The sequence below is a fragment of the Delphinus delphis genome, chromosome 1 (assembly GCF_949987515.2).
Source record: "Delphinus delphis chromosome 1, mDelDel1.2, whole genome shotgun sequence".
Lineage (NCBI taxonomy): Eukaryota > Metazoa > Chordata > Mammalia > Artiodactyla > Delphinidae > Delphinus > Delphinus delphis.
Window position 1 is genome coordinate 52,902,351 of NC_082683.1, and position 22,900 is coordinate 52,925,250.

The 22,900-nt window shown below is 35.5% G+C and overlaps 2 protein-coding genes across 6 annotated transcripts in view; one reads left to right on the forward strand and one right to left on the reverse strand.

The window, feature by feature from the left end:
• The first annotated feature begins 651 nt into the window (after positions 1-651).
• USP1 (ubiquitin specific peptidase 1) lies at positions 652-12,859 on the forward strand. 4 transcript variants are annotated; one of them, XM_060023086.1, is made up of 11 exons: positions 652-1,406; positions 2,017-2,125; positions 3,512-3,750; positions 5,024-5,144; positions 5,696-5,800; positions 6,349-6,509; positions 7,746-8,425; positions 9,081-9,251; positions 10,165-10,366; positions 11,104-11,188; positions 11,355-11,489. In XM_060023086.1, the coding sequence occupies exons 3-11, from the start codon at positions 3,581-3,583 to the stop codon at positions 11,358-11,360; spliced, it is 1,701 nt and encodes a 566-aa protein (XP_059879069.1). In that variant the 5' UTR covers positions 652-1,406; positions 2,017-2,125; positions 3,512-3,580; the 3' UTR covers positions 11,361-11,489. The 4 variants fall into 4 exon arrangements, with proteins under 4 accessions (XP_059879069.1, XP_059879042.1, XP_059879052.1 ...); XM_060023059.1 differs by lacking the exon at positions 11,104-11,188 and having other exon boundaries at positions 656-1,406; positions 11,355-12,859; XM_060023069.1 differs by lacking the exons at positions 2,017-2,125; positions 11,104-11,188 and having other exon boundaries at positions 656-1,406; positions 11,355-12,859.
• A 964-nt stretch (positions 12,860-13,823) lies between these two features.
• Positions 13,824-22,900, reverse strand: part of DOCK7 (dedicator of cytokinesis 7) — a 214,816-nt gene continuing 205,739 nt past the window's right edge. For both annotated transcript variants that reach the window (XM_060023043.2, XM_060023034.2), the window contains 2 exons: positions 18,446-18,613; positions 13,824-15,525 (listed from right to left, as the gene is read on the reverse strand). In XM_060023043.2, the coding sequence (XP_059879026.1) occupies positions 15,483-15,525; positions 18,446-18,613 (211 nt within the window). In that variant the 3' untranslated portion in view covers positions 13,824-15,482. The remainder of the gene's footprint in view (positions 15,526-18,445; positions 18,614-22,900) is intronic.

Here is a 22,900-nt window from a genome sequence, read left to right on the forward strand (position 1 = left end):
CAGCCAGAGCTGGGCCAAGAATGCTCTTTCATTTCCTTGTCCGGTCGGGAAGGGGAAGGGGTAAACGCGAGAAAATGAGGCGTGGAGGGGCTGAGGAGGGAGCCTCAGCTCCGCAGCATTCGGTTGAGAGTTGACTGTTATCTATGGCGGTGCTTCTTTTTACTGGATGGCCTGGGGGCTGAGGCTGCGATTCGGTACAGAAAGCTCAAGCGCAGAGGAGCAAGCAAGGCGGCCTGCCATTTTCCGAAACTAACTCCCGGGTAACCCCGCCCGAGTGTGTACGCATGAAACGGGGGCGGGACTTATTGTGAAGGCCTCGCTCCGGAAACCGCACCCTCGCTGGCGTCCTACCTTCGAGGATTCACAAAACGCAGAGCGAGACTTAACAGTCGGCAGCGAAAGCGCGCACTCGAGCGCCAATGAGAGCGGAAAGAGGGGAAACGCGCCTGAGGAACACTCTGTATGTCCAACAATGATTGGCTGGAGCCGTCCTCTCTTCTTTTTGGTATTGGCTGGACTGCCTTTCAGGTGGGTTTTTTTGTCTAGGTACTTCTGATTGGCTCCTCCTGGGCTGCGGGGGGCAGGATTGGGGATTGTTCATCACGGATTGGTGGATTTGAGCACCTGGCGGTAACTTCCCGAGCAAGAAGCCCGTCCCATCTCTCTGTCCCGTCTCCCGACCCGTACGCTACCTCCTCAACTCTCGCGCACGAATGGTTAAAAAAAAAAAGGATGCGAGGCTCGAGCCCGCCAGCCAGGCCTCTAGCTTCTAGCGCGCGCCCTCAGCGAGGACCCGCGTGAGCTGCCCGTGACGCTGCCTGCGCTGTTTGAAATTGCAGAATCCGTTACCAGCTTGGGGCAACTACCGTTCCGGCTGGTTCCGGAGCCCGTGCGTGCCAGGAGGGCTAGTGGCGGTCGTGAGGTGGCTCTAGCCTTTCGCGTCTCTGCAGCCTGGAGACTAGAACCGGCACTTTCGTAGGACGCCACCTCCAATCGCAGCGCTGGCGCGGGCGGAGGCTAAAACACAAGGGTCCTGAGACTGAGGAAAACGCGCCAAGTTCCCGTCGGCGGTGGAGTGAGAAAGACCCCAGCGGTTCGGGTGCCGGGCGAGCGGAGCCGCTTCTGGCGCTCCTTGCCGTCCCGGGGCGGGGACGGGGGCGGGCGCGGTTGGGCGCCGCTTCGGGGATGTAGTCGGTGCCGGCGCCAGGCAGGACCGAGCGGCAGCCCGGGTTCCCGCTCTTGAGAGCGAATGGTCACTCCCCTGCGGGGAGGGCGATCCGGCCAGCTTTTCCGTGGGTCGTGGGCCCCCGCAGGCTCGGGGCAGGGGCTCACCTGTCGTACCCGCCCTCAGCCCGGTTAGACTCGTCGGCGTCACCGCCGCGGACCTCGCTCTGGGCCATGACCAGGTAAGGAGGGCCCGTGGAGGAGGGGCCGGTGTCTGGGCGCCGCGGCAAGTTCGGCAGGAGTCCGAGGGGGCCGCGGGGAGGACCCCGGCTCCCTCGGTGCTGCGCCCCCGCCCAGCTGCCAGCCAAGCCGTCCGCGCAGCGGGCGGCGCCCCCTCCCGCCGCCGCTGGGGACTCAAGGCAGGTGCGGGCTGGGAGTAAATAGGCCAACTCCGAGATCTGTGGTTCTGCTTAAAGACGCCGCCCGCCCGGCCGGTGCCGCGTTTGACGGGCACGGGCATCATCACCGTCCCGTCATCTTCTCACTTTCTTTTTCGTTCCTAGAGTTTGCGGGATAAGGAGAAGAAATGTTTGCGCTCACGTTGTTCTGTGTCGGTGATTGCTAAATTTTACCGAGCAGTTTAACTTACTTTTTCTACAAGTATTTAGAACGGCACGTGTCTTAAACCTTTGTCGAGGATATTATTCTTGTTTTACATTTTTCGTGAAGTTGGGATTGAGTCGTCCCATCTTACAGAGGAAAAAACTTGAAACTAATGAGACTTAGTGTTCACACTGTCATTTGTCAAGAACATTTAATGTTCTATTGTTTTTTCTGCGAAACTTGATTTAGAGTTACGGGAGAAACATTTTTGATGTAACAACCCCCAATGATAAGGACAGCCAGGAGCAAGAAATGGTATAGCAGAAGATACGGCACCTGGTAAAATGTTATATTCTAGGTAATGTTAATGTTTAATCATTGCTTTGAGGAGCCCGGAGGGGTGGTTTATTGATTAGGATTGATAATGTTATTTCAGCTGCTTGGTCATTGTTTTTTTTTTATATATTTATTTAAGTCCGGTTACTCTGTTAGAGAATCCAGTTTCCATCATTTATTAGAATTGGCTCCCAAGGAAAAACCTTTTACAAAAATCGCTAATGCCTAGAGATCGCTGACACTTCAGTGCAGGCTGGTTTATCATTCGTGATAGCATTTCATCAGTAGCATTAGTGGCCAGGAGAGTAAATTGAGTTGGAGGGGGGATGGGGAAATTGGTCGGCTTTCTAGTTATTCCTGAGTTGTCTCAAAAAGGTGGTTTCACTGCCGTGTCTGTCAGTGTTGTGAATTCCCAGTTCAGAGGCAGCCAGGTTTTCGCTTATGCTTAAGGATGAAATTTAGTTCGTCCTGTTAGTCTCTACCTATATTCTATTTTAAAGTCATTGCTGAGTTTTTGGACTCTTAGGTGATTTTCTGGTAATACTCGAGTCAGATAGTAATATCTTCCTAATGAAAAATAGGACTAAAGTGTAAAATAACTACCACAGATAGAGCCATTTTTTTTGTTAGTCCAAAAGTTTTATTTTAAAACAGGGAAGAAAGTTTGCACAAGGCAAACTTTTCTTCTTTCCTACTTAAAGCAGTATCTTAAAAAATTCTATAGTTAAAAGAAGTTTGGAAAGTCAGTATATTTTGGTTTCTAGTGCATAAGAATTTGATATACACGAAGTGCAGCAATTTTTTACACCATTATCCCAACTTTGCGTATAGCTTATTACTTTTCACACAAGTTTTTAGGTGTAAACTTAACACTAGATCTAGGCCTTTCCTTGTATGCAGATTATACTTTAAATAGACTTTATTTTGTATAACTAGAAAAGACATTGGAAGGAGAACTCAGTCACTTCTAGCACTCCTTGGATTTCCCATTCATCCCTCTGTTTCCCACCTTGTACTTCAGAATTAGAGATGATAGTTGCTCAGTGTTTCCTGAATGAACTAATAATAAAGTTTTTACCCCTTGATACTACTTTACCATTACTACTACTACTACCAGTAAAATGGGGTCTACTACTAAAATGGGGTATTTTGTGATGTGACCCTTAATCTAATAGCAGGCTAGTAAAAGTTCAGTGTCTTTTTTTTTGTTGTTTGAGAAAGTTAAGGACAAATGGCAACTCCTTCATATAAGCAATAAAACATTGACTGCCTGTTATTGGCAGGCATTAGATTTTCAAATACAAAGTTCTAATTAATACCATTCCTTGGTAAATTTGTTTTCAGAAATGATGATTTTATTGCCTACAGCCGATAACTGAAAACTAATAATCTTTTCTCTGATTAACAGATATGATTGGTGATTACAAGGTCCCTGTATAAATTAATTCTTGTCAACTCCTTGGGATTTGAAGAGAAAATGCCTGGTGTCATACCTAGTGAAAGTAATGGGCTTTCAAGAGGTAGTCCATCAAAAAAAAACAGACTTTCCTTGAAGTTTTTTCAGAAAAAGGAAACCAAGAGAGCCTTGGATTTCACAGACTCTCAAGAAAATGAAGAAAAAACTTCTGAATATAGAGGATCTGAAATGTATGTTATTTTCAGTATATTTCTGTACTTTTTAAGATTCCGCATCAGTGAAAAAGCAGTGAACTTGGATTGATATCTGCAGTCATTCTGACCTGATAGTCCATAGCGGGAGATAAAAAAGCACACATTAGGGAGACAAGTCTAGCAGTGTGTAATAGTAGAAACAGGATAAAACTGGTGGTTCCCCACAGGGATCACATCACAGTTCACATTATAACTCATTTAAATTGTGCTCAGCCGATTAGGCTAACTTCGAGAAATACTAATTGACTAAAATTATTTTTCAATTTAAATTTGATTTTAGTGCAACACACTTTATGTAAGGGTAAAGAAATTCATGGGGGACAGTTACCTGACATAAACTTTGTCTTTGTAGTCATACCTAGTATATGAATTCTCAAACCTGTTGGTGTACAATTGCAAATTATTATTTAAAATAAACTTAAAAATAAGAAATGCTTTTGATACAAATAAATCCTTCAGTGACTGAAAAGAAATCAGAACAAAATGGAATGCTTTACTCCACCAATAGTTGCTCTAGTTGGAGTCTATACTTGCTCCGTATTCAGCACATAGGCACTCTGCTATATGACTAATGTAGATTTGCTCCCCTGTATAATTTCCTAATATTTACTAATAATCAGTTTAGGAGATTGTGTGAGAACCTTTTGCTTACCAGCATTCCTGCCTATAAATACCTTGAGGTATTAGAGTTATAGCTAGCAGCTGTAAAATAAATAAAAATGCTGTGAGGACTGTTTGTTAAACTGAGGTAAAAGAGTTATAAACTTGAACAATTCATGTTTAAGTGAGGAGCAGCTGTATAAGTATCTTCATAGACTCTGTTTCCTCTTAATCTTTTGTGAACAGAATCTGACTTAGATAGTGCAGCCTCTCCCAAATATTGTCATATTCAGGTTATTCCCAGGTTTCTATTCAGAGTTAAACTACTTGATTAAAATGTCCTGTTGGCTTAACAAATCATAGTACCAATTCTGCAACTTTCTGCTCTGTAAAATGGGATTAACAGTCCTTTAATGGAATTGTTTTGAAGCTTGTTGAGTGTAATATTTTTAAAGTGCTTGTAAAACTTTTATTCTGGGTGTATAGCAGTTTTTGCACCTGTACAGATTAATTGTCTTAAAATGCCATCTGAATAAAATCCATATACTTTTCGGATCATACAACTTTTGGGAAAAGACTAAATCTAGGGAAGTAATATTTCCACTTGAATTCTACTTCCTTATCCCTTTCTCTTTTTTGTACTTAATAGTGATCAAGTTGTTCCTGCAGCACAGTCCTCACCTGTCAACTGTGAGAAGAGAGAAAACTTGTTACCGTTTGTGGGACTGAATAATCTCGGCAATACTTGTTATCTTAATAGTATACTTCAGGTAAGTTGACAATTTTTCTATATAATAAAACTTTAGTAGGCAAAGAATGATGTAACACTTAATATTTTCTGAGAATTCAGGTTATTGGAGGATTTCAGTTGTCCATAATACTGTCTTTGTCTTTGTAAATAAACCAGAATGGAGTAAAATAATCATGATTCTAAATTGCACATTACAAATTTCCGTTGAGATAAGAGAAAATGATATATTAAATAAAATTGGGATAGCAAAATTGAGTAGATGTTGATTAAATTGAAGATACCAAACTTTAAGTTTTTCTGTCCGATTCCTGATTCTACGGTGATATGTATTGTAACCCTTGGAACTATATCTGTTTTGTGTTGTATCTGATCAGGCTCAGTGCTTTGTTGCACTGAGGGAAGATAGCAGGCTACTGTAATGAAATAGAGAACAATTTTTGACACACATCTTAATCTCAGAATTTTAAGTAATGCACATATGAATATACTCTACAAAAAGCATGATAGTGTTTTAATGATTTTAGGTATATTGTTTGTTCAGTAAATACTTAAGACAATCTCACTTTATAGGTATTATATTTTTGTCCTGGTTTTAAATCTGGAGTGAAGCACTTATTTAATATTATTTCAAGGAAGAAAGAAGCCCTAAAAGATGAAGCCAGTCCAAAAGATAAGGTAAAAAATAAAATTAATGGAAATTCACTTGCTTAGAAATGAAAAAGTAATAAATACAGAGAGGATTTGGGAGGAGAATGACAAAGATTATTTCTCTTAACAAATTACATCTGAGAATTAAATTTTTCATTGGCAATTATTTTTCATTCTTGTGGGGTAAGTAGCTAACTTGATTACCCCCTTTTATAGTGTTTTCTCCAGTCCTCTAATTTACTGTTTACCAGTAAACATTGTCACACACACCACTGTCACAACATATCGTACCCTTTTACCCCGTTATTTATCTGCTGTTTTCAAGTTGACTCACTTTTACTATTTAAATAAATTTAAAGAAACCTTTGACTTACGTAATTAGAAAACCATTATAACCCACATAATAGAAAGTAACCAAAAATATGCTTAAAATTTTTTTAAGTTTATTTTGTATACCTCCAGAAAATTAGTGTTAGAAATTAGATTTAGAAAAGGTAGTGTTGTCTAGTGAGAAAAAGAAGGGGGAAGGTACTTAATTTGTTCAAAAATTAAAATGTTCATGTGTTTCTTGACAGGGAAGTTGCAAAGAAGATTCTTCAGCAAGTTATGAACTAATATGCAGCTTACAGTCCTTGATCATTTCAGTCGAACAGCTTCAGGCTAGTTTTCTCTTAAATCCAGAGAAATATACTGATGAACTTGCTACTCAGCCAAGGCGACTACTTAACACACTCAGGTATAGTCTATTATATAATTTTAGGATTCCAGTTTAGCTCATTCTCTCTTTGGAGGAGAGTGACATGTGAACAAATGGGGGGAATAAAGGCCAAGGAAAATAGACACTACAGATCTACAGTGCTTAATATCCCAGAGGCTCCAAAGACTGGAAATTTTTTCTCACAGTTGGTACTAAATTCATTAAATCTGAATTTGTGTGAGGCTGTTTATAGTCTTTATTCATATTTATCTGCAATGTGAATATTCATACTCTTTTCTGTAGAAGTAGTAATGTGTGTAATTATGGGATACTGCCCCTAATATGTTGGTGATACATATTTTACCTATGTGCCAGATTCTTTTTTAATCTGAAAATTCCTGAATTACCAAACACATTTGGTCCTAAGGATTTCAGATAGGAATTATAGGTCTATATTCAAAATACGTTATATAAAAGAACTGTAAATTCCAAGTATTCTATTTTTGTTGTATGTACTTAGAAGAGACATATTAGTTAACTGGATTAGATTTCTTTGTAGTATTATCTTAAAAAATGAAACTTTATCCTATATACAGAATAGCCTTATCCAAAATACTACAGGGTTTAAGTCTTTAAAAAATTATTTAATCGTTTAGGTTAGGAATAGACCTAGATGTAACACATTGCCATACATTTGTTAAGAGGCAGTGTAGCGTGGTGTCTAGGAGCAGGTTTGAATCCTGACTTCTGCATCTCTGTGACCTTGAGCAAGTTATCTGTAAATAGTGGTGATATGGTACTTACCTCATAAGGTTATTGTGAGAATTATACAAATAATATAAAAAGTATTTTGAGGGAATTCCCTGGTAGTCCAGTGGTTAAGACTCTGTGCTTTCACTGTTGAGGGCTGGGCTTCGATCCCTGGTCGGAGAAGTAAGATCCCACATGCCATGTGGCAAGGCCAAAAAAAAATTATATATATATGGCATTTTGCATAAAGCATGGTACACAGTAAATACTGTATACGTATTAGCTATTAACAATAATATTTATAAGATCAGAGTATTTATGATAATGAAAATCAGGTTAAGTTTGTTTTTAGTTACACGTTTAGGTAAGGAGTTTCAAATTAGTAGCTGAATTAAATGTTTTTGGACTTTCAAATAATTTATGATATCCCCATAAATGAATTCATTTCTGTATGGAGAGGTGGTTTTTGTTTTGGTATTATATCTTCAAAACTGGAATAGATGAAATGGAAATTTTTATTTATAGGGAACTCAACCCTATGTATGAAGGATATCTACAGCATGATGCACAGGAAGTATTACAGTGTATTTTGGGAAACATTCAAGAAACATGCCAACTCCTAAAAAAAGAAGTAAAAAATGTGGCAGAGTTATCTACTAAGGTAGAAGAAAAACATCAGAAAGAGGAAATGAGTGGTAATAACAGCATGGAGATGGACAGTATGAGGCATTGTGAAGACTATAAAGAAAAATTGCCAAAAGTAAATGGGAAAAGAAAAAGTGACACTGAATTTGGTAACATGAAGAAAAAAGTTAAAGTCTCTAAGGAACACCAGTCTTTGGAAGAAAACCAGAGACAAACCAGATCAAAAAGAAAAGCTACAGTTGATTCATTAGATATTCCTGCTAAAATAATCCCCAAGTACATTTCTGAAAATGAGAGTGCAAGACCCTCACAAAAGAAATCAAGAGTTAAAATAAACTGGTTAAAGTCTGCAGCTAAGCAACCCAGCATTATTTCTAAATTCTGTAGTCTGGGTAAAATAACAACAAACCAAGAATCCAAAGGACAATGTAAAGAAAATGAATATGATCTTGAAGAGGACTTGGGGAAGTATGAGAATGATAATACAGCTAATGGTTGTGGACTTGAATCTCCAGGGAATAATGTTATGCCTGCTAATGAAGTTAAGCCCATAAACAAAGGTCAGTATAATTTATTCTTGGACATTGATAGGTAGGATTAACAGCTGCAGAATTGAATTTTCTCTTCTTAGATCCATATACAGTATACTATCTGGCTAAAGTTTTAAGAGAAATTTAACACAATGTGAACTGGCGTTTCAAGCACTACACTTACATGTATTTTTTGTGTGTATAAATCTCACTAATTTTAAGGTAATAGTAATTTATGTTTATAAACTAGGAGAGTTCATCTTAATGGCAAGAGAATATTTTACCCCTTTATATATACAGTATTTGACATAAACTCATGAAAAATTGCATTTGCTAAATAGTTATACTGGATTTCTGCTTAGGTTCACACAGATCTCAGGGAAAATTTGTAGAACTTATTACATGACTAAATTTCATCCTTTGGGGTATCTTTAGGAAGGGAGTTAAGAAGACACACATGTGTTGAAACTGTCTTTTTTTTAGAGATAACAGTAATTAATATTCAAAATTATCTTTACAGGGAGTTTATATTTCATGAATAAGTCACCTCTTAATGCCAATAAACAAGTTTGAGATATGAAAATCAGCCTTTTAGCCATGATATACTTTAAATGGAATAATGGTTATTTGGGCTGTACTGAAAAATTCGTCTGTATAGATTTGTGTTTTCCTCTTTTTGTTTTAGGTGCAGAGCAAATTGGTTTTGAGCTAGTGGAGAAATTATTTCAAGGTCAGCTGGTATTAAGGACTCGTTGCTTAGAATGTGAAAGTTTAACAGAAAGAAGAGAAGATTTTCAAGACATCAGTGTACCAGTGCAAGAAGATGAGCTTTCCAAAGTAGAGGAGAGTTCTGAAAGTAAGCAAAATTGGAGGCTTGCATGGACTATGGAATAATTAGAGTTTTCCTCAACAAAACAGAGTCTAATAAGTAGCTTGTATAGTTATTAAGAAAAAACTTTTATGTCTTTGGTATAATAAAATCTTTCTGCCTGTATAGCTACACTTGTCAATAGTTATTAGCATTTGGAAAATTCTGGCATCGTTATTTTTTTACTTTTAATTTTTTTTGCGGTACGTGGGCCTCACTGTTGTGGCCACTCCCTTTGCGGAGCACAGGCTCCGGACACGCAGGCTCAGCGGCCATGGCTCACGGGCCCAGCCGCTCCGCGGCATGTGGGATCCTCCTGGACTGGAGCACGAACCCATGTCCCCTGCATCGGCAGGCGGACTCTGAACCACTGCGCCACCAGGGAAGCCCTGGCATCTTTATTTTGATGTGTAGAGTATTTTATAATGGGAAAATGAAATGCTTTACCAAGTTAATTTTTGGGTACCTGAATCTCAGAGCTACTGAGGATATTTTTGTTAACACCATATTTGAGCCAGTGTTTTTTCTTGTATGAACCACAAAAAGTGTAATAATGCCATGGGAAGTGATCATGAGACTGGTTTACTTGTTCAGATAATGTAAATTGACTATTAAATATAAAGTCTTTCTCACATGGAGTCAGAGGGTAGGGCTTATATTGATTTTGCTGTCCGTGACCTCAATATTTTTTGGCTGACCAGATATAAATATTTAGAGGTATGTGCACTGTCGATGAACTTACAAGTTTGTGAAACTAAAAAAAAGAAATCTCTTTAGTTATTATTTGGGGAGGATTAGTCAATTAAAATTGTATGCTAATTCTGAACATAAAAATTTGTGGCTTAAGTTTTTAATTTCTGAGAGATTTTTCATTTGTGAGTGACAGGATTCTCTTGTGTAGTTTCTCCAGAGCCAAAAACAGAAATGAAGACCCTGAGATGGGCAATTTCACAGTTTGCTTCAGTGGAGAGGATTGTAGGAGAAGATAAATATTTCTGTGAAAATTGCCATCATTATACTGAAGCTGAACGAAGTCTTTTGTTTGACAAAATGCCTGAAGTTATAACTATTCATTTGAAGTGCTTTGCTGCTAGTGGCTTGGAGTGAGTATTCTAAAGTTTTGTTCAAAATGCTACGATAGTAAGGAAACAGTACAATAGTGTAATAGAAACTACTGAAATGAAGTAATTTACAAATATTGCCTTAGAAAAGTTTATTGTTTTCTTAAGTTTCCCTGTAAAAACGCATCAAGTTTAAATCCTTCTGGTATGAATGCATATGATTTGTTCACACATTTTTCATTTTCATTCCTTATTTGATTATTTTAATTAATTGATTAAAGCAGGGAACAAATTTCATACATACATCAACATTTTTTGAGGTGAGCAAAAAAGCAAAATTATTTTAGTTTTAAGGTAAGTAAGCCAGGAAATAAAACTAGTCTGAACAATTTGAGAGATTCTTCTGTAGTTGAAAATTTAAATATCTGAAAGCAATAATAAATATTAAAATGCCAGTTACATTTTAGATAGTCTGACTTTTTCTGACATGTATACATGTCATTGTAGATTTTATTCCTTTCTATATTAATCAGTTGTTTGAAATTACCACGAGAGCTTACCAGTAGCTCTCCACACATTTTCTTATGCCAGAAGATGACAGGGTCCTTTCTTTCAATGGCTTTTTCCTTTGCTACAGTACAATTTTATTTTTTGTCCCCAAATCTTGGTTGTAGAGACAGACTTCACATTAAAATGACTTACTAAGTATAAAGGAAAAGGATTTTGAAGATCAGTGTTTTTTTTTTAATGCCATTTATTTTCTTATTGCACAAAATTAGGAAAATAAAGAAAATTAAGGGGGGAAGTGCCATATATCCTTCACAGAAGCACCTGAATATTAGTACTTATTTCAGTATTCTTTGTGTAAGTATTATACAAAATTGGGGTCTTGTTTTTTACTTTGTGTTTTATTCATATGAGCAGTAAATATTAAGGGTTCATTCAGACTTACTTGGTTTCACATTGGGGGTAAAACTGAATATATATGAAGTGGAATCCCAGAAAACCTTTTTTTTCCCCCCTTCCAAAGGTTTGATTGTTATGGTGGTGGACTTTCCAAGATCAACACTCCTTTACTGACACCTCTTAAACTGTCACTAGAAGAATGGAGCACAAAGCCAACCAACGACAGCTATGGATTATTTGCAGTTGTGATGCATAGTGGCATTACAATTAGTAGTGGGCATTATACTGCTTCTGTTAAAGTCACTGACCTTAACAGTTTAGAACTAGATAAGGAAAATTTTGTGATCGACCAAATGTGTGATATAGGTAAGCCAGAACCATTGAATGAGGAGGAAGCAAGGGGTGTGGTCGAAAACTATGACGATGAAGAAGTGTCGATTAGAGTCAGTGGAAATACCCAGCCAAGTAAAGTTTTGAACAAAAAAAATGTAGAAGCTATTGGACTTCTTGGAGGACAAAAGAGTAAAGCAGATTATGAGTTATACAACAAAGCATCTAATCCTGATAAAGTTGCCAGTACAGCATTTGCTGAAAATAGAAATTCTGAGACTAACAATACTAATGGGACCCATGAATCTGATAGAAACAAGGAATCCAATGACCAAACAGGCATTAACATGAGTGGTTTTGAAAACAAAATTTCATATGTAGTGCAAAGCTTAAAGGAGTATGAGGGGAAGTGGTTGCTTTTTGATGATTCTGAAGTGAAAGTTACTGAAGAGAAGGACTTTTTAAATTCTCTTTCCCCTTCTACATCTCCTACATCTACTCCTTACTTGCTATTTTATAAGAAATTATAGAGTGAGTGTATTTTCCTTGTGTATATATTAAACAGACCTGGACAAACATTGGTAAATTGATTACATCAAAAAGTTTTTAGCTTATCTTTTGAAGCTACTGGATATTATTGGTTTCTCTGGGTTTTTATATAAATAGTAAAAATTTGAGTTATTGAAATCCATGTTAATTTTTAGAATTCATTTTCCTTAGTGGAGACTAGTGATTGATGCATTAGCTTCTGGGAACAAACTTGTATAGGTTCTTAACTGAATTATTCAAAATGGAAGCATTTAAACACTTTGAATTTACACCTATCTTTTGTGTTTGCTTTTTCAAATAAAGTGCTTGTATTTGTATCTCCATATTTTGGAGTACTTATCTACATGATGTTTATAGGTTCTGTGGTTTTTCAGCTAAGAAGCAGAATCTCATTTCAGTACATTTAGTTTTGTAAGTCATAAAGCCAGATCTTGGATGGGCTGTATTAGAGGCACGTGTATGTATTCACAATAGTGCACATTTTGTGCCTTCAATCACTTTGAAAAGCGTCTCAGAAAACCTGAAGAGTCAGTCCTCTTCTATCTTCACAAGAATTTTATATGTATTTATGAAAATGATTCTGTACCCTAGTAAATCTTTTTCAGTGTGGACTAATTTGTATCTCTTCATAGTCATACTCTGCACGATCTGTATATAATGCATCGAACTTAGAGGTGTGACCTTAAATTTAACTTTTTTAAAAAAACCAGGAGGTCAATAAAATTTAAACTGCTTAACAACTGTGTATACAAATGCTTGAGGATTTTTTTACTTGCATATTTTTTACCATAAATATAGCTGGATTCTCTTTTAAAAAAGTGTGTGTATATACACATACTATACACACATATATATACATAGAAGAGAATAAACATGCATAATTACCTTTAATAATACTTTCTGACATTTGGAGGTGAAGAAATTGTATTTCAAATAGGAGAAATTGTGCTTAGTCCATCTAAATTGTCATACCTAGATACCCTTTAGACATATAACTATGGAATCCAAAACTGGAGAACTTAAGGTGAGGCTTTGGGCACACAAAAAACTTGGTCATATTTTCACTTTAAATATATTAAATTGGTAAATGATCGATTATGACTTGTTAAAGGACATTCTTGATATTAAGAATATGAAATATAATTCCAAAGAATAGGTAACTCTTGGAATAACACTGTTATACACTACTTCAACAAATAAGAAAGAGTACCTGTCAACTAATAAACTACACAGTTAATGTCTTACACATTCTTTCACAAGATGGTGTGATGTAAAAAGTCACAGTCCTTGCCACTTTCTATGTTCAGGATCACTAATGGAACTTTTAAAAAGGAACAGCCCTGAACACTAACCATAAGCAGCTGAGGGAGTAGGAGTCACTAACAGAACTTTTAAAATGAAACAGCCTTGAACACTACTCATAAGCTTCTGATGGAGAAGTTCTAGGATAGAACTAGGGCTTCTGTAACACTCAAGAGACAGCCCAGAACTATACTAGTTAAGAACTAGTGTAGATTTCTGATATGAGAAAGTTTGTTTTAAGAAAATTGAAGAACACGGTAAGTTAGGAAGGAAATGTTCAGTTACACCAGTGTTTTAAGAGAGGAATCCTCTTCTGATTTCACGTCAGACAATTAGTCTGATAATTAAATCGTAATTATATAAAAAAGTTCTTGATATTGTCCCTGAGATAGGTGACAATCCAAACTCTTACACAGGTGTAACTTTATGAGAAATTACCTAGGAATTACTTAATATTCTTCCCCCCACCCCCACCCTAAAGAGGGAGAGAGTATGTAAATAAGTTACCTTTTCTTTTCTGTTTGCTTTAAAGAGTTTCCGTTCTTGACTCTGCCTTTCCTTACTGACCATCTGGATCCTCTGTTCCCAAATATATATTTTTGAGGTTATGCTTTTCTGACTCCTAGTTCACCTGTTGTGGTCCACCTGTAGACTCACCTGAAAAACCTTTCTGTGATTCGGTCTTTGAATTGATGTAGATAAGAGGAATCTGAGATAATACTGCCTGTTGTAAAGGTAGGCTGGAGCGGGGAATATTAGCCGTCACATCTACGGTCTCAGGAGAATGAAGGTACCATATTCGATCAGTTCTTAAGTGATTCATGTAAGTGATCAGTAGATCAAAGGGGTAGATTACAAGTGATACCTTTCTATAAGTTACAATACTGCACAAAGAAAAAATGTTCAAACACTTCCAGAAATGATTAATATGCACTTCCTTGGAAAAACTTGCCAAATAATTGAAATATATGTTGGAAAAAAACCTGCATTAGTCTTTCATATCATAAAGTTACAATTTTAAATTAATTAGCTCTTAATTAACAGCTAATTTTACCTTTTATACATACACTTTGTAAAATCTATACAAGTATCAAAAAATAACTATACCTTATTCAGCTGGTAGATTAAAATCAAACACCAGCTCTCTGTTATTTTTATGGGGATGTAAGATAAGTTTAAAGCAGATTTCTAATTTACCAGTTTAGAATACTAAAAACTGATGAAGTGACTGTCTTGTTTAATTTAAAACAGGAATCATTCATTTCAGTTGCTACGGGTCTGCTTATACTACTATCATTACTATAATAAGGCTGAGAGTCAAACTACTGTCACTGGTATTAGCTATCCCAGTATGTAATCGTTATTTATAGATAGAAGTTATCAGGTAAAGTTTCTTCTGCAATTCTAAATCCCTTTTTTGTGTGCCTAAATGGAAAATACCTTAGAAACCAGTTTTAAGACTTTACAAACCAGTTATCAATAATTTATTTCTACCCATTAATTTATTCATTTATTTAATTTTGGGGCTATTATCTGGGCCCATAAAGTGTCAATTATGATTTTCATTTTGCTATTTTTGGAACTGTTTCTTGAATCAACTAACTTATTCTCTGCTTTTGTCAGTAAAAAAATTTTTTTTAGTCTCAGTAAAATTAGTGTAAACATTCACATATTTAATAGTACCTTTAAAATAAGAATTACTACATTTAAAATGGTTCCAAAACGAATCTATAAATGGTAATATAAATTAAAAAATACAAACTTAAAAGTAAATAAATTTAACATTAGCTATGGTATAAATAATGGTAAATGTAAGTGTACCTTTGAGTCATTAAAATGTCTTAAAAAAGATAACAGCATATTACCAGAACATTAGAAACCACAGCCATGATTCTCAAACTTCAGCGATCGCCATTTGATATTGTTTGGCCACTGCATTCTTCCATGAGTAAATTAATGCTATAATTTCCAGAATTAAGTCCCAAGTCTTTTTCAAAAGTTCTTAAATTCTTTTCACACTCAATGTTGAATACATGGCTTTTTTCAAATGAATAAAACAAGTGCATTTATATTAGAGATCCATTTTGCGCAGGCTCATTCGACTGAAGGAATCCCTGGAGAGAAAATGAAAGGATATAGTTATAAGTAAACAATTTTTATATAATCCTGTAAAATATGTTTACATGCTTTCTTTCTGCCAATTATCTCAAAGTTTTGCCACCAAAAGCTTATTGACTTTAAAACTTTTTTGCCACCAAAGCTCTTTTAACACTTCAAGTTACATGCTTATCCTACACACTCTGCCTTATATGTTCTAACTTGTAGAGTTCTCTATAGATTAGAAGTATATTATAGTAACCACTCTATCCAAGTCCATTGATCATTTATTCATTTGTCCAAAATATATATTAGATATTATGATTAAACAAGAACTAAGGGATAATGGGAGAGAGTTAAGGAAAAGATTTACTTGGGGTTATTAAAAGGCAAAATGCAAGTGTTTTACTTAAAATATTAAATTCTAAGTCTTAAATCAGTGGTTCTCAATTTTGGGGGATTTAGGTCCTTTATACACTCTTAAAAATTGAGGACCCCCCCCAAGGAAGCTTTTGTTTATGGATTATATATTGATATTTACCATATTAGAAATTAAAACTAAGAACATTTAAAATTATTTTATAAAATAACCCGTCACATGTTACTGTAAACAGCACTGTTTATTAAAAGTAATTTGCAACAGTTTTAGAAGAGTGGTATTCTTACATATTTAACATCTGGCTTAAAAAGCCTAAATTCTTTTTTTTTTTTTTTCTGGTACGCGGGCCTCTCCCGTTGCAGAGCACAGGCACCGGACGCGCAGGCCCAGTGGCCAGAGTTCACGGGCCCAGCCGCTCCGCGGCATGTGGGATCTTCCCGGACCGGGGCACGAACCCGTGTCCCCTGCATCGGCAGGCGGACTCTCAACCACTGCGCCACCAGGGAAGCCCCTAGATTCTTAATATCTGCTTCTGCATTCAATCTTTTACATGGCACGTAGTCTCTGGGAAAGTCCACTGTACTCTCATGAGAGAATGAGCATGAAAAAAATATTTGGCATTAATATGAAAATTTGTTTTGACTCAGGAACCTCCTGAAAAGGTCTGAGGGACCCGTTGCATGGGTCCCAGATTATACCGTGAGAACCATCATCTTAAAACTTCCTAAGCTTTCTGCAAAATAATATTCCAGATTTTGTAAATCAGCAAAATAAAAAGTTCAAGTTCTATGGGAATTTTATTTTCTAAGTGCTGAAGAAATTAAGACTGAAGAGGATAATTCAATACTTCTTAATGTATTTTCCTTTTTCCTTAAGCTGGTTTGTTTTGCTTATCTTTCCTGCCATTAACGTGAATAGTCTCTTAAGGTTTCCAATCTCCAGGAAAGGAGAGGACAGGTACAAAGAGATCATGTTCAGCTTTGAATCCTGAAGCTTGGTTTTTTCTTGGAAAATAGCAGTCTTAAAAGAGTGTTCATCAAGAAAAAGGATTTTCTAAATTTCAAACAACTGCCTGCAAATATTAAGAACTAAAGCTTGGAGGAATAACCATCAGAGAGGAAGGCAAAACTCAGGGTAATGGTGTAATGGAAAGCTTCCTTCAGATAGGAACAATATTGTCCATTGAAAGGAGCTGGAGAGATTTGATGGAAGTGAGACTACCATTAGGAGACTTCCTGACTACTCCAGGGACCCAGCACCCCATCCCAGGACCTCTGACCAATGACTGTAAGACTGGCGGAGGTGGGTAGAGCAGCAAGAAGTAAGAAATTCCAAAAAGATTGAAAGGGAAGCCCAAAGTGGAGGGAACTAGAGTTGCTTCCCATCAAGAATTTCAAGAGGAAACCACCCAGGGTGTCTTGCATCACTGTAAGGATGGTGGAAGCAAAATATAATATATTCTGCCAGAGAAAGGATCTAAAACAGGCCTCCTCGTCTCCTGTTCCTGTAGATGGTCTGTCTACATGCTCCCTGTAGGGGACAAGACATACCAAGCAGGCACTTGGTATACATTTTCAGAGGCCTAGAAGTACACAAATATTAGATCACTGAAGAACAGGGAATATTCTCATTTGATCAAATAGCCAGTTAAACTTTCTTCTGTAGTATATTATACTTTGCATTTACATTCCATTTATATAAGGAACTTCAAAGACCTTCCGAATATTAATTGATCAGGTAAGTACAATTTAATAGCTTCACTGCCATAATTCAAAGAAAAGTGTGGTAAAATACTGGTGCCACAACAATTCAATAGATGTATGTACATTTGGATTTCAAAATGCAAAGAAGGCAGTTTACATGCCCTGTCTGGAATTCAGGGGTTAAAAGGATAAGCACTGGATAAGCACTGTCCTTGGAACTTCACATGCCATTTAATTTCCACAACAACCTCTTCAAGGTATTATTTTACAGAGGAGAAATCGAAGATTAAATTATCTGCTCAAGTAGAATTATGGTCAGTTGTAGAAAATTCCAGGTTACTTCCACTTCTAATTTTATTTGTCACAATTAGAAAGTGAAGAAAAATAGTGAAGTCGTCTTGATACTCAGTGGGGTTATCTGTTTTAATACAAATCTAGAAGAACATACTCTATACTATTTACTGTCAGGGATAAAGGAAATGAATACCTGGCTTCAAGTATATTCTAGCAAATTCTCTCATAGAAATACCAGAAAGTGTGACAGGACATTAAAAGGAACAGTTCTAGGAGGCCAGACTTATGTGTGGTTTCCTGGTTAGTATGAGTTCTTAAGACAACTTTATTATTCTCTTTATTACAGAAAGAACTGACTTTTATCTTGTAGGCTGATTCAGGTATAGATGATGAAAGGCTTACATAAGTTGAACTTGTTAGGTTTCAGAAGACAATATTTGAAACCATTTAATAAAAGTTAAATAAATTCAAAAAAAAAAGTTAAGTAAATTCACTTTTAAATAATTAAAGCAGATTTCATTTTTCTGAAGATATCCAAAGTAATAGAAAAAATAAGCATACCTGTGGCAGGTAACAGGTAATACTGCCTTGTATAACTGAGGGATCTTTCTGTTTATCAGAGGCTGTAGGGCCTCTTTAAGGCGATGATAGTTTCTCTCCAGTTCCCTTTGATACTCCTTTTGATCTGGCCCAATTAAGCTCTTATTTTTTCTTAAGGCATCCTCACACCTAAGAAAAACAGTGTGTTATCAAAAGAGTTCTTGTGGCATACTTTCAGGGCAGGCATATATATACATATATATATATATATTCACCATGACAAGGACATTGAGTTTTTCGGTTGTATGTAAAACATCCTCTCTTGCAATTAGGTTTAAAGCAGGGAACAGATGATCAACAGAGTTTCTTTAAAATCTAACATCCGCTTCCAGTTTTCACAGTTGAAAATTATATATACTTTAATATTAAATCTGACACCCTTTTTTCCCCCACATATCACCACTAGACTAAAAGTTCTTTAAGGAATGTAACCGTACTCATTTATGTAGCAACAATGGCATCTCGTACAGTGGTTTGCCTTTATTCAAATAAATGTTTCTTAACAACTGAATAGATCTGATAATATCTTTTATCCAACTTATTCAGATATTTAAGAAAAAATATCTGGACTCCAATAGATAAATGGAAAAAGTGTGTTTTAAAAAAAGTATACATATCAATACTTGTAGAATGCAGCTAGAGTGATACTTAGAGGAAAACATATAGCCTTAAATGCTTATATTAAGGAAAGAAGACTAAAACTGAAGAGCTAACAAGCAACTTAAAAAGAACAGAATAAACTCAAAGTATAAGGAAGGGAATAAAATTTTAAAGTATGATAGCTCTATACTAAAAAATGCAAAAGTTGGTTGTCAGAAAAATCTAAAAAAATAGACTAAGCTCTGGCAAGAATAAATGAGAAAAGGCCAAGTATCCTCTTCTAGAAATAAAAAATGGGACATAAATTCAAATACAGCATAAGTTTATAAAGGCACAGAGGATATTATGTACAATTTAATGCAAATAAATATGAAATTCTACTTTTCTACATCAATTACCAAAAACATTAAGCAACAAATATGAATAAAATTTATTAAACAAAAATATGAATAATGCTAAAACCATCAAATCAGTCAAATCACAAATCTACCCACAAAGAAAACATAAACATGCAAATTCTACTAAACATTCTAAGGACAGATAATCCCTTTGTAACACAACTATTCCAGAGTATATAAACTATTCCAGGGTATAGGGGGAAAAAAAAACTATTCCTGAGAAGAGTTTCAAACTCATTTTTCAAGTTTGAAAAATGTACAAGTATAAGAAAATACTTGTAATTCAATCTCACCCATGAAAACAGTTGCAAAACTCCCAAACAAAATACTATGAAACTGTTCTAACACCATATTACATCCCTACTCCCCACATACAACCCACCTGATAAAATTTTAAAATTTGTCATGATAAACTTTTAGCATAACTACAAACAGGTAGGAACTTGTTTCACCTAATTAAAAATATCTACAAAAACATGAAGAAAACATTATACTCAATGACGAAAAAATTTCTTTTAGATCAGAAACAAGAAAATGATGTCCTCTATCACTATCCCCATTCAACACAGTAATGGAGGTCCTAAACATTACTGTAAGAAAGAGATTCTACAGACAAATTATTAGAATTAACAAGTGAATTTGGCAGTATTCTCATGTAAAGCATATAAAATTCAACTACATTTCTGTATGCCAGCAAACAGAAAATATAATTTTAAAAGATACCATTAACAAAAGTATAAAAATATTAAATACCAAAGAATAAGTCAAAAGATACGTAAGGCCTCTACAAAAAAATTTAAAAAAAAAACATTCAGAAGATCTAAGTAAACGGAGAAGTATACCGTATTCATGGACTGGAAGAGTCAGTTCTCTTCCAGTTGAGCTATAGATTCAGATTCAGGTTATTATTTGGGGTGGGGTAGAGGGAGAGATATATTGATTCTAAAATTTGAAATTTATATCAAAAGGAAAAGGGCCAAAAGTAGTCCTTGAACAAAATGAGAGGAACTGCTCTATCATATATGGAAGTTTATTATAAAGCTGCAGTAATTAAAACACCATAATATTAGTTCAAGGAGAGATAAGTAAACAGTGGAAGAAAACAAAGATCCTAGAAACAGATGCACACAAAGTGAGCACTTGATGTGTAATAGTGCAAAGCAGTGGAGAAAGGGTAATCTTTGAAATAAGTGGTGCTGGGTCAACTGCACATCCATATGGGAACAGAAATCTGACCCCTATCTTACATCATATTCAGTTACCAGTACAGACAAAAGTCAAACTGATCCCTTCCTTGAACCATATACAAAAATCAAATTTAAGCAGATTTTTTTAAAAAGTAAAAAGGCCTTTTTGCCTTCTTGCCCTTTTGTTTAGGCTATATTGAATTTTAGAGATACCATTATATTGACTTTTTAGAAGTCAACATAGAATGTTACTCTGACCTCAGGTAAAAAATTTCTTAAGACACAAGAAGCAATAGTCATAACAGAAAAGACTGAATCATTTAACTATATTAAAGTTAACAACTTCTGTTTATTAAAAAAAAGGTGCTAAGCCCCAAATTCAGAGAAGGTGTCTATGATATTTACAAATGATAAAGCATTACATATCCAAGAATATGTAAATACTCTTAGAAATCTGTAAGGAAAAGAATCCAATAGGAAATGGCAAAAAAAAAAAACAAACAAAAAAAATAACTTGAACATACAACTTTACATCTTGCACATGACAAGATGTCCAACCTCACTGGTAATCAGGGAAATGCAAATTTAATCCATAATCACATAATCATTTCACACCCACAAGATTGGTAAAAAACTGTCAGACAATATCAAATATTAGTGAGGTTACATAGCAATAAGAACTCTCTCAAACACTACTGGTGAGAATGTAAATCTGGCTTCACACTTTGGAAAAAGATGTGACATTATCTGGTTGAAGTAGAACCTATGAACCAACAACACTACTCTTAGGTATATAAGCCCTAGGCTATCTCTTGTACCTCCAGAAGTAGGTAAAGAAATATTTGAATAGTATTCTTTGTAACTAAAAAACAGCAAAAAACAAAAACCAGGAGACAGCCAAGATGTCCATCCACAGAAGAATGAATAAATCATGGCACATCCATTCAATGAAACATATAAAATAAATAAAGCAACATTTATTACAGCAATATCTCACAAACATTAAAAATAGCAAGTCACAGAAGAATATGTACACTCCATTTATAAAAGTTAAAAAAACATGCAAAACTAAACAGTGTAATAGGGATATATTCATCTGTGATAAAACTATGAAAACAATAAGGAAAATGACAAATATGAAATTCATGTAGTGGTTACCTCTGAAGGAAGGGAGGGTGATAATATCAGAAAAGGGCATGTGAGGAGGGATCTCAAAGCAATGATAATGCTCTATTTCTTAAAAGCTGGGTGGCAGGTACATGACTTTTTTCTCCCTATTCTTTAATAGCAAATGTTATAAATACTATTTTGAATCTACTCAAGATTTAATGAAAACAAGTTTTAAATGCTAAGCCCCAAAATATAAAGAGTAAATACAAGAAAAAGTGTTTATTGTTTTTAGGAATAAAGGAATGCAAACTGAAGTACCATTTAAACTGATTAACAAGAGACACCCTATTTAAATGGCATTACTTAAAGTAAGGTGTACTGTGACTAGTACACTTGCATTCTTGGCACTGTTAATATTTAGAACCTTTTTGGAATAGACTACATATGAGGGGCCAATAAAAATGTTTACGTACTTTGGCTCAGTCATCTCATGCTTAATATTTTAATTCAACAAAAGAAAAACGATACATTTGTTAACTATACCACACTTAAATTCAACATAAATTCAGACATTTGATGAGATAATATAACTATTAGAATAACAGTTTTAACTTTAATTGAAAAATAAGAATTTAAGATAATATGTATATTATAACTGAACTATGGTAAAATATATATGCATATTGGCATAAAAATATATACACACAAAAATTAAAAAGGCAGTATTGGCTATGACTTGTAAGGTTTATATCATGTAGTTTGTTTTGTTTTTTTCCTTTTTGTAATTTAAAAGGAGAAAACCTTCTCTGTGGTAACCCTTAAGAAGACCTGCAGACTACAGGACTTCATTACCCTATACTAAATATACACAAAGAGGAGGACATTTGTTTTAGAATCGTAGTCATGGTAAAAATTCCAAAATAATAGCAAGAAAATAAGCATCTATTGTTAAATGTCTATGACCTAAAGAAGTATGTATTGTTTCAAGATCATCTGGCTCACAAGCACAGCAGGGATATTTTGGTTCTTATTTGAAAACTCCCAAATAATAAAATTAATGTTAGAAATCAATTTTTAAAAAATTTTTATTGGAGTATAGTTGATTTACAATGTTGTGTTAG

Excerpts from the sequence above, each read along its gene's own strand:
- USP1 (XM_060023059.1), top strand. The coding sequence starts at position 3,581 with ATGCCTGGTGTCATACCTAGTGAAAGTAATGGGCTTTCAAGAGGTAGT. Across the intron at positions 6,510-7,745 it reads CGACTACTTAACACACTCAG|GGAACTCAACCCTATGTATG; the intron begins GTATAGTCTATT and ends TTTTATTTATAG. Across the intron at positions 8,426-9,080 it reads AGTTAAGCCCATAAACAAAG|GTGCAGAGCAAATTGGTTTT; the intron begins GTCAGTATAATT and ends TTTTTGTTTTAG.